The sequence below is a fragment of the Seriola dumerili genome, unplaced genomic scaffold (genome assembly GCF_002260705.1).
Source record: "Seriola dumerili isolate Sdu_G_001 unplaced genomic scaffold, Sdu_1.0 BDQW01000088.1, whole genome shotgun sequence".
NCBI classification, from domain to species: domain Eukaryota; kingdom Metazoa; phylum Chordata; class Actinopteri; order Carangiformes; family Carangidae; genus Seriola; species Seriola dumerili.
In genome coordinates, this window is record NW_019174343.1 from 8,405,897 (window position 1) to 8,417,530 (window position 11,634).

The following is an 11,634-nucleotide window of genomic DNA, read 5'->3' on the forward strand; positions in this document are numbered from 1 at the left end:
CAAAATGTATTGTGAACACTCACTCAATAAAATATCCATCAATGCAGTTCCTCATAACTTATGTTTGGTGATTGTCTCCAGCTCATAGAATGTCTAAAAGTAATAAGTCATATGTAACTGGACCTCTGACATCTTATTTATCATCGTTTCCATTGTCAAATTAGTCATGTAAACACCATATCCCAAATATAATCAAAAACAGAATAAGGCTCAAAATCATGATACTGATGTGACAAACTATGTCAAAGCTTGTTTCTGCAAGTTGATTTTGTAGTCTTACTTCACTAAACCATTTTGTTGCTATGCCACTATGCAATATTCTTCATTATCTTACCCACAATTAGTATCCTGTAGTCTTTTCAGTACATGCCATGACACAGAACAAGGAGACAATAGGAATCAAAACACAATTTCCACATGATTTGGAAAAAAAAGATCCTGTTTTTTTAATAACACAATTATGTCTGTTACATAAAGTAAAAACCAAAATGAAACCCCTTTTTCATCCCTATCAAACCCACCCTCATCCCGACCACCTCGGCAGTATTGTGCAGCGATTCAGTCTGGGAATAAAAGAGCACAACGACACACACAAACACTTTCCTCTGAGGAATCAGAGACAGAGGACAAACACTGTGCCCTACATAAGACCAGAGTGAATATAGACATAGTCCATCATTTAAAATATCAAAATAAAGATAAATGAAAACCACCAACAGTTTGTCAGAGTTTACCAGAAACCTTATTAGGAGTGTAAGCATACTTTATTTATACTTTTCACATCCTACTATAGTGCCCTAGAAACCTCAAGCATGACTGTTATGTGATGAACATGACATGGCTTTCTTTCAACTCCCCCTGCAAAGTCCAGGCACAGTGCCTTCAGCTTGAAATAAGCACTTACATGTTGTCACTGTCTGAAGTGTCTAGTGTTCCTTGTACATGCTGCAATGAACAATGCCTGAGGTAAGTCAGAGACAACACCTCACACTTGTGTGTTTTTAGGCATTTTTCAGCTGAAGAGACAGTCAGTGGGGATTTAGGCAGCCTGCAGAGAGGTGGGTAGTAGCTCTTGGAATAAAAAGGACTGATACTATGCTCAACCCTGGCAGTAACCCAAACAGTTTTCTCAGCATTGACATGCTAGAGAAATATGGTGGGGAACAAAGGTGGCAGAGAAAAATTACCTATCCCAGCTGGAAAATGTACTGATTGTGCGAACTGCAAAAATGCAAATAATAAAAATGATGGGAGGGGGTGGATGAACTGTGTCTGGTTTGCGTCAGAAGGTTGGTATTTTCTAGAAGAGCAGTGCTCCCATGCTGCCCACTTCACTCTGCTCCTTCACAAAGATCTCAAAGTACTGGTAGATGATGGTCACAGCCAAGAGGATCCCTGTGCCCGAGCCAATGGCACCCAAGAAGTCAGCCATGACAGACAGCCCTCCTATACACAGACCACCAAAGGCAGCAGCTGTGGGGATGTACCTGCAGATAAAAATCTATTATAAACACACAAATATTCTGGAAGACTACTTTCTATATGCGGCAAGTAGCAAACAAAGAATCCTGGGAAGCTATTTTCTTAGGTTGTTTTTGTACCTGTTAAGCTCATGCACCATAGAGGTCTCTCTGTGCCCTCTCATCACCATCTGCTGCTCCTTCAGCTGCTTTGCCACCTGAAACACACAAAAAGATATTAGTGGACAGTTCAATATGACACTTTTTGACAAAGCCAAGTTTTCCTCATACACACACACACTCACATCTTTGGCAGAGGATCCAGACACCTCAATCCAGGTCTTGGAGAAGAAGGCACAGGAGCCGAGCATGAAGACAATATAAATGACAGCATGAACTGGGTCATCTAAAACAGAACCAAATGACTCTGGAGGCGAAAGGTAGTAGCACAAACCGCCCACTGGATAGGCCCGAGCTGGTCCTCCACTCGAAGTGTCCTAAATTAAAAAAGATTTTGTAAGTGAGATAGTTCATATCCATGACTTATTTGACTAGACAAGATTACATCAACTTTACACAAATAACACTAAGACTCCTTAATACAATCTCTTGGTCTTTAAACATGTTGTAAGGACTTGGACTGGATGTACTGGAGAGAGAGCACCCATTATATACTTACAGACCAGGTTCCCAGAAGGTTGACCAGGAAGTTGCCGCTGAAACGTGTCGACAGCATCTGTGAAATTACGTAAAGATTGGAGACCAGGGCAGACTGCAGGATGATGGGGATGTTGGAGGTGTAGAACAGTTTGATGGGGTAGGTGTTGTATTGGCCACGATAACGTGCTGATTTGATGGGCAGATCCACTCTGAAGCCCTGGTGAGGAAGTGCATATGTGTTTAACAACAGAGCATCTGCAAAGCACTCAAAGACAGCAAAATATTACTCCTAATGTCTGTCTTTCTACATTTCCTAACCGAGCAGGTATTTGCATTCCCAGTACTCCGAATATGAAATTCCTTTAATGCAATAAAAGCAGATAGAACTCTGGACTACATTTAGTTGGTGTTGACGGCTCACCTGGAAGTATATGACCACTGCAAACACAAAGACGGTGGCGATGAGGTTCATGAGGTTGGGCAGGTTTTGTCTGTAGAAGGCTTCTCTCAGAGCACGCACCTTGTCAGTGCGGGTAGCCAAGAGATGGAAGAGAGCAATGATGGCTCCCTCAAACTCAGTACCTGGATAAAACCAGAAGAATCACTGGGCTGTTCAATATAACACAGATTAAGATATTGATCTCATGTCTGACCACTCAGCTTTAAAAAAAAAAAAAGAAAAGAAAAAAAGAAAAAAAAGAAAAAGCATTTGCTCCCAGTGCTGTTACCTCTGCCAGTGTTGACGGTGGTGGGGCTGAAAGCCTTCCAGACAATCGTCTCACAGATGTTGGTTGCAATGAAGAGGGAGATACCTGAGCCCAGACCATAGCCCTTCTGGAGGAGCTCATCCAGCAGCAAGACAATCAGACCTGCAACAAAGAGCTAAAGAAACAGGCACAATGTTTGTACTGAGACAGGACAGGTAGATATGTAGCTATAGTGTACAACAAATCAATAATATACCCAGATGGGGTCTGAAAGGCCTGTCTTCCCCATGAAAAATTACAGTGGACAATCTACTTTAAGTTTATGAAATAATGTAAAAGAATCCATTTATTCATAAAAAGTTTTCACTTAGCATCAATTTGTCTGATTGCTGCAGAAAAGTACACAAAAACTAACAAACAAAAACTACAATGCATGGATTTAAAATAATATAATTAAAACATTTTGGTTGACAAAAGTATTTTTGCAGGTAGAAAGAATTAATTGATCAATAGAGAAATTAATTAATTTATGTTTTTCTGTTGCTTATTATTTTTTATTAACCTGGATGATGATGAGCAAGCATATCCCAGCACCCATCTCTGAAGGGTCTCCATACATGCCAGTCATTACATATACAATGGCCTGTCCAATGGTGATGATCATTCCAAACACTGCGAAAAGACAGGAAAAAAAATATTTGCAACTGGAAACATAACAGGCAGAGCTGCTGCAAAACTGATGTTCCAAATGAACAGTGCTATGATTGAGCAAGCTTCAAAGTATAAGATATCTTCAGGGCTTCAAAGGTACGTGACAAGATCTAGAAAAAAAGCAGCTGAGTGAGCAATAAAAACCTACATTTCTGAGCTCCATTGAAGAGGGCTCTGTCCTTAGGAGTGTCTCCAACCTCGATGATCTTGGCACCAGCCAGCAGCTGCATGATGAGGCCTGATGTGACAATGGGTGAGATACCCAGCTCCATCAGAGTACCTGGATGACAAAGTGGACAGCAGGTAGAGTCAATCAGGCTCTTTTACCACAACAACAGCTCCAGTACCAAAAACAATGCAAGAAGGCCTTACAACTATTGACCTTTGACTAATGTGATAAAGAGATGATGTCACTTCTGATAACAATACTGGAATTCAATTATTTCTTCTTGCTGGATTTGTGTTTCAACACTGACAGCACATTTAACATATACAATTCAAGCACCTCTGTTTGAAGCCAGGATTACTCTCATCCAGTAGAAGGGATCTGCTGAGTCTGACGACATGATGCCAAAGAGTGGAATCTGAATTAACAACAAAAAGAAATTTTAAAAAAACTACTGCAAACCACTGTCACCAATAACATAACCAGTAGGTTGGTAGTCATCAAGGTTTGTCATCAGATACCAACCTGGCAGCACACCAGAAAGATGAATAGTGTGATGGCAGTCCATAGTACTTTTTCTCTAAACTGAATCTGTAAGGATTAAGAAAGGAGCAGGTGTCAATCATATCCATTCATACTTGCAGAGTGCATAAATAGTATATAATCAATTTTAATATATGATAACATGATACCTTTCTTTCTGGTTTCTGAATTTCTGGCAGGACTGCACAGAATGGCTTGATGACCTCCAAAAATTTAACTGCAGAAAGAAATTGGCAGATTATAAAAAAAACAATAGTAATTTTGCATTTGCAGCTATGTCTGCACCTGTCCTTGCAGAATCATCAACATTTGAGATATTTTAAGATTTTCTTCCACTTATAACCAGGTTAGCTTAGACGCTACGTCATCACTAACCAGCAGCTAAACAGCTGCCAGCAAAACTGAACATGGCAGTCTGGTCACCTGGCCAATGCAGCAGTAAGCACTGTATTTTCCAACAATAACGGGATATACAAACACAAACTCTGGCAAGGTTGAGATGAACTAGTGTCCAGTGTGTATGCATGTTTATACTGTTTGCGGCTGCGCTGCTGAATGATTGGGCTCGGCTTGATCAGCTGTGTCAATCACTGAAACTGACTTTGACAGAAGTGATTAATCATATGCCACTATTTTTTATTTATGGTACTCGACCGTCAAATTGCCATCGCAAATGTATCAACGTACTGATACAATAAGTGGGAAGAAATCAGTTTTAAGTTCTCTTTACATTAAGTTATCCTACATGAACAGATCATACAGCTAACTAACGTTAGCGTGTTGCTAACTAGCGCTCAATCACTAAACGAGTGAGCAATAACTGAAAAACAGGAAGCTAATTTAAAGAATATTCATGAGACTTCGGGAATCGCATCTGTGAAACAAACATCGCTCACGTAACTTAAACACAGCGAGACAAAGTGTGATTACAATACAAACTTCAAATTAGCTCCCGTTATAAGCTAGCTCAACTTGCCACCTAACCTGCCCAAGGTTAGCCAATTAGCTTCCCCTCGAGCGCTTTATATCCATTACTATTCGACATAAAAAGAGACAGCGAGTATTTTAGATCACTGTCGACACGTGTGTACAATAGAAGAATGTCACGTACTCCCCATGGTGTCCTTAGGCCGACTCCCGGTGTGTTTCTGGTTCCAGTGTGAGTGCTCAGTGGGGTCAGTGTGGCTCCATCCAGCCGCTCCGTCAGGAAAGAGAGAGCAGCAGAGACACGTCACCAGACAAGGCGATAACACACGTCACTTCTCTGATACACACATACACATGCCAAACTGCACGATGCGGGCCGCGCACAGTCCTGTCTCTTCAAACACTTTACCCAAGGGGATATATAGGTCCCATCAACTTGAGAAAATGCACGATTTTTAATTTCAATCATTTATAATTTAATCGCTGTAACCCAGAGCTCTCCCATCCACCAGAGGGCGCTCCAGCCTGCACTCATCAGTAACTCTGGTCAGCGGACTACACACTCCTCCATTTGACCCCTCCCCCTGAGAGACCTGCGAATCTGAGCCGATGATGTATGCATATAATGAAAATAAGTGACTACCAAGTGTTTTGATCAGCACATAGCTTTCTAACTAATCAAGCAGGCATTTTGAATAGTTATCTGGGGTATTGTAGATAATTGATACATTAAATATTACCTTACAAATAAATTTGGAATTATTTTTCCTCACAGTTTTGCATTAAAGCTTCTGACATAACCAAATTTTGTGAGACTTTCTGTTACCAGTATTTTTGCAGACACATAATTTATAATATCTGTACAATTTGGATAGGTGTGTTACTAAATAAAAGGGCAAATAAAAAAATGATACTGCAACCCAGTCAAAGCCGAACTATACTAACTATACAGCCTTTATTGTGATCCCAGCAGCCTCAGTCTTTTTGATGCCCTAAAGACATCTAATTCCTCTGTCAGATCAATTTAATGTTGTCTTTTTGTAAATCTCACCCAAACTGTGAAAGTTAGGTATTTAAAAACTAACAATAACAATAACACACACACACACGCACACACACACACACACACACACACACACACACACACACTTATTTCCTCAATAAAAGCCTTACCTCAGCTGTCCAACTGTGGGTAACAGTTCAGCAACAGTTCAGGTACTTGTATTTTACTTGTGAATTGACATTTTATGTCACATTCAACTTCACATCAGAGGCAAGAATTTACTGCATTTATTGTTCAATCTATAATTATCCATCCTGATTGGCCATACAGTAAATCTAATATGTTGTTCTGTTCGCACATCTGCTGCAAGTTTTTTTTCCTTATCTGATACTATACACACTCTCTGTCGAAGGACTGAGAATCTCTAATAATCTGTTGAAATGTTACAAATACTCAAAACTCTCTGTAAGCTAACTAGCCGGATGAACAATAATTTAAATATAAACACCTCCATCAATTACAAGGGATAACAATCCAATAATATAGCCTATGTAATATATAATTATTTTAACATTCATAGAGGCCATTTTGCTGCATAATAACTGCTTTTACTTTTAATACTTTAAGAACATTTTGCTGATAAAACATCTATACTTTTACCTTTGTAAGATTTTGAATGAAGGACTTTTACTTTCACTATCTGTAAAAGATCTCAATACTACCTCCACCATTGCACAGATGCAAACAAACTACTCAACACTGTCTGGTGTCACGTACGAAACCAGGAAAAAAGATACAGGCCTAGTCGTTTTTTTTTTTACCTCAACCATACAGTTTCCTGTTTATTTGACTCAAGTTTGGTTTCCTTTTTCTTTAAAGAACCAGCAGGAAGGCTTGCACCAGGATTGTAGGTCACATATTATCTTTTGTTGTTTAATGCTCCACTTTTATCACTTAAAATGTGATTGCTGCATAGTACATATGCTGGATATCACTGATTTAGTGGACTTTCTACACAGTTGTGTTATAATGAAGTTAGTTCTAATTAACTCACATTTTATATTCATTTATATTTATGTTATCTTAACAAGTTTTTACCACTAGAGCTCAGTGTTGTCCCAGTGTTGATATTTAGCATGTGTGTGTGTGTGTGTGTGTGTGTGTGTGTGTGTGTGTGTGTGTGTGTGTGTGTGTGTGTGTGTGTGTGTGTGTGTGTGTACCTGTATTTCTTATTTCTATCTTTCTGAGGACTTGTTTGAGTTATAGACCTTACCACATGAGGACATTTTGAGGGACTTGATTTTAGGGTTGGAAACAGATCAGTGGGGATTAGGCATTGGTTGTAATGGTTAGTAATTGGCCAGGGAATACATTCTGCAAACAAGAGTCCTCACAAAGATATAGAGGTACAAGTGTAAGTGGAGTTGTATCAGAGGAGAACAAACAACATATATTACAAACATTAAATTGAGATGATGTAGATGCACTGAAGAGAGGCTGAATCAAAGTGTTTGTGGATAATGTCTGTATCGCTGTCAAATTCTGGGTCAGTGGTTACAGTATTGAATAGTGGTGAGCACCTTTGGCTGCCCAGTGCTGGTGGCACACTTAGCCACTGAATCATAATAATGAAACACAAGCATGATAATGACTGGAGCTTTCAGCCATCTGCTCATGTGAGCAGCCTAAACTCTTCGGACCTACTGTCATCTACCAGTTGATTTGTCTTACAGCAGTAAACACACACACGCACACAGAGGTAATGGAGGATGGTCGAGAGACTGCTCATCTTCCCCCAGATAAAGAGATATTTGTTCATGTGGTTACATAATGACCACAGAGCTGTGAGCTAACACAGAGGTGAGGACAAGCAAATACCACACAGGCCCCCTCCAGTCTCTGCTTCTCACAGCACTTTGAATAGCCTCTTATATTCAAGATCCGCTGTAGAGCTTTTACTGTCAGTCATGAGGAAAACGTAGTCGACTTTGGCTTTGATATGTCAAACAGAAGTTATAATTGTGAGTTTATTTCTGATTGAATCACATGCACGTTCATTCATGAAAACTGAACGATCCAGAACTGAAAATGTGAAATCTGCAGCGCTTTAACGATTAGAAACGATAACAGTCTGATACACCATGAGCAATCCATCCCTGAGTGCACGATGCACAAATAAAAACAAATATCTATTACCTTTGTAGACAAAAGAAAATACTAGCAAATAAAACATGAATGCTGATCCAATTTTTTGATAAGGTTTCCCCTGCAGTGAAGGTGTATCTGTGTATCCCTGTGGAGAACATCGTGTCTGTTTGTAACCTTCAACTATGTAAACGCACCAGTGTGTCAGCTTGTGTCTGATACATGGAACCCAGGGCCATGGAAATAGACCTGGGCTACACTATTTACACTCAACATTTGCATAGAGACTAACAGGAAGAGGACATATGCTTCAGGCGCCGATCTCCTGGATTACCTTATCTGTACTCAGGAATTAGCATGAATCAGTTTGGTTAGATAATGCCTTATAAACCCTCTGGAGATATGAGCATATGAGATCAATCACCGGGTGAAAATTCAAATTTAAGTGAAAAGAAAATGATTTATTATATGTGAGGTTCATGTAGTAATGTCAGTATAGAACGGATAATGGATAAAAAGACATCTCAGTGTCATTCTATAAAGTTGATCGTTATAATGACCGTGACAACAGAAAGGATAAATCCAGCAGACACAGACTCAGAGACGTGCTTGTGGTGTAACAAGGTGTTTTATTGTACAGTTTGTGAATAGGCAAATGTGCTTGGCTGAGCTGGGTCTGGGGTTTGAGTCCTGGTTCTTTGGGAGCTGGAGGGGGTTCTTCAGGGTAGTGGCAGGGTAGGCAGGTTGATCCAGGTTTCTGGGAGCATAGGCAGGGTACAGAGCTGGTCCTTAAGCAGGACAGGAACAGAGAGCAGGGGCTGGGTGGAGGTCTGGATCCACTAACTGAAGCGCAGTGAACTGGAACCGGAGACGGGGGACCTGAAGACATAGAGCAGTGTTAACCAACACAAAGAGGACATGAGTAACTACACTATTTTTGAATTCAAAAGCTGAGCCAAACAGAATACCACAAGGGTACACGGACGATCTGGAAGAGAGTGAAGGAATGAAACGGTCCTTTTATCTGGCAGCAGTGTATAGGTGACCTGATGACTGATGATCGTCTGCAGGTGAGTGATGAAGGCTGCACCAGAACAGTAGACTGTCTGCCCAGCTCCAGACACACAACACAGAAAGATACACCCACATAGAGAAAAACAACTTAAACTCTCATAAATGGGCTAAATAAATCAGCACGAGCCTTATTGTGCATAGGATTTTCCACTTATATTCAGGCCCGATATTAACAGGATATGTGAAAGTTACACAACTCTAGGGCCGCAACTAATGACTGATGTCCTAATCCCAGTTAACCCAAAGATATGTCGCTTACTATCATATAAATCAAAGAGAGAGAGAAGTTTCAGTTAATAAGATGGAGCCAGCAAATATTTGCCGTTACTCAAACACTGAGTTTTTCATCAAAATAGTTGCCAATTAATTTTCTCTTGGAATTGAATAATTGTCTCTGCTGTACATTATTTACCAGAGTTTGCTAATATTTGATATTATCTTATTAATTCATAGTGCAGGCAAAAGAAACCTCTTTATTTATTAAGAAAACAAAGCGGTGGTTATAATACTTTTAGTACTTAGCCCAGTATAGTTTAGAGTTACTCTTTTTCAGCTGTGAACACTAACAAATGAATGTGAACTGTCAATTGATGACACTCTCTCTACTTTCTTTCCAGTAGAGATGAACAGATAACACAGTAATTAATTCACTATAAGTGAGTTCTTTCTCAGTGAAAAGCGGCAGCACGTCCTCTTTGATCACGCTCTCTTCCTAGAAAAGAAGATTTAAGAAGTAGAAGCAAACTCACTCTTGATGTGTTCATTTGCTTCCCCCTTCATAAATATAGCTGCTGCCATAAAATACATCACATATCAGTATGTCCAACCAAATGTGTTCTGACTTCATTTTCAGAAGAAAAGAAAAAAACGCACCACATATGCCTCCACATACTGCTGTTGTGCAGAGTGACACAGACATGCAGCCTGCCTGAGGTGTGGGAAGCTTATACGTGAACAGGAACACACGCAGTGATAATGTCGGTACACGGTTAGTTGGGTAATTTGCGTCTGTTCCAGATGAGTCAGAGTTTTGCTTCTTTATTCTTAGAGATGAGTAAATGTAAACAGTGAAGTGGAAGCTCATGAGTTTTTGTTAGTCAGAGGGCAGTTTTATCAGCAGATAATGGACGGCCATGACACCAGACTATTCATGTCCCAGCAACAGCACTCAGCCTGGGAGTTATAAATCTATACACTTCATCCACACACAGACAGACATGATGTTTTTTATCTTTCTTTTCTTTGTTTAACCCTGATGAGTTGCTTTTCTGTGGAGTGTGTTTGAGCGCTGAAACTGTCAGATAATCGTGTCACATTCCTGTCCATCAGCGATCAGATGGTAACTACAGTCCTGAGCTGTTCACCAGCTGGGAGTGCGCATTAGCACACATTATACACATGTTGAAATAAACATGCAAATACTATTTATGTATATGAGAGGCTTACGTAAACCCACCCATGAGGACGGAGACTTGTCCATAAGAAGGGAAAAGGGATATCAGTGGGTAAAGACAATCCCAGCACAGTTGGAAGGATAGAAAGAGCTGACTTATCACCGTTGGCTGCAATATTTGATTTTCATTTCATAATAATTTGGCCCTCGTAACACCACGTCTGGCACCGCTCTGTCACTGAGACCACATCAGACAGTGAAGAGCAGAGGCTGTGTTTGGCAGACACAGCCACTTATGAAAAGTGTTTCACAATGGTTTTATATATTCACATTATTTATATATTTTCCAACCCAAAGCCCAAACTGCTGTAATCCCTGACTAATCCAATCGAGGCCTGGCACTGTGATGCGAGCCACTGTAACACCCAGGAACTGATTTGAGAGGGCAGAAAGTCTTCCTTCATTTGACCTTCATGGGTGAGCTTGAATAAAGAGTGTGTTTAGTGTTAATGTGTGCTTCAGATGGTTCATTATCATAATTAAGAGGTCAGTGTAAACGAGTTTGACAGAGTGGACCGGCGAGGGTACGGCAGGAGCCCCAGGCCAGCTCGAGGCCCGACGCCTGGCAGACAGCGTCACTTCCACCGTTATGCAACATTCTAATTACATCTTGGCTGGATTTGGCCTTTCCTCCTCTGCTTTTGCTGTCCATTTCTCTGCCTTGCTCTGGTTCTGTGACTTTGTGGTCATTTGACATTCTCATAAATCAATTTGAATCTATTTTATAGTTAAAACCTGCTTGGCGTGGCTCCTGTTAGTATTAACAGGGTTTAACTGCAGAGGCT

The 11,634-nt window shown here is 40.3% G+C and overlaps 1 protein-coding gene across 1 annotated transcript; it reads right to left on the reverse strand.

The window, feature by feature from the left end:
• Window positions 1-418: 418 nt before the first annotated feature.
• On the reverse strand, window positions 419-5,464 carry sec61a1 (Sec61 translocon alpha 1 subunit). Its single transcript, XM_022745035.1, has 12 exons — window positions 5,359-5,464; window positions 4,397-4,464; window positions 4,230-4,295; window positions 4,044-4,122; window positions 3,687-3,818; window positions 3,390-3,499; window positions 2,849-3,002; window positions 2,542-2,702; window positions 2,140-2,337; window positions 1,766-1,957; window positions 1,602-1,678; window positions 419-1,487 (listed from the first exon to the last, which is right to left on the reverse strand). The coding sequence occupies exons 1-12, from the start codon at window positions 5,363-5,365 to the stop codon at window positions 1,301-1,303; spliced, it is 1,431 nt and encodes a 476-aa protein (XP_022600756.1). The 5' UTR covers window positions 5,366-5,464; the 3' UTR covers window positions 419-1,300.
• Window positions 5,465-11,634: the final 6,170 nt, after the last annotated feature.

What these genes read in the sequence shown, in the direction of transcription:
- sec61a1 (XM_022745035.1), bottom strand. An exon ending in CTTCAATGGAGCTCAGAAAT is followed by an intron (nt 3,500 to 3,686) that starts GTAGGTTTTTAT and finishes GTCTTTTCGCAG; the next exon opens with TGTTTGGAATGATCATCACC. An exon ending in ACCTTCTGGGAACCTGGTCT is followed by an intron (nt 1,958 to 2,139) that starts GTAAGTATATAA and finishes TTTTTAATTTAG; the next exon opens with GACACTTCGAGTGGAGGACC.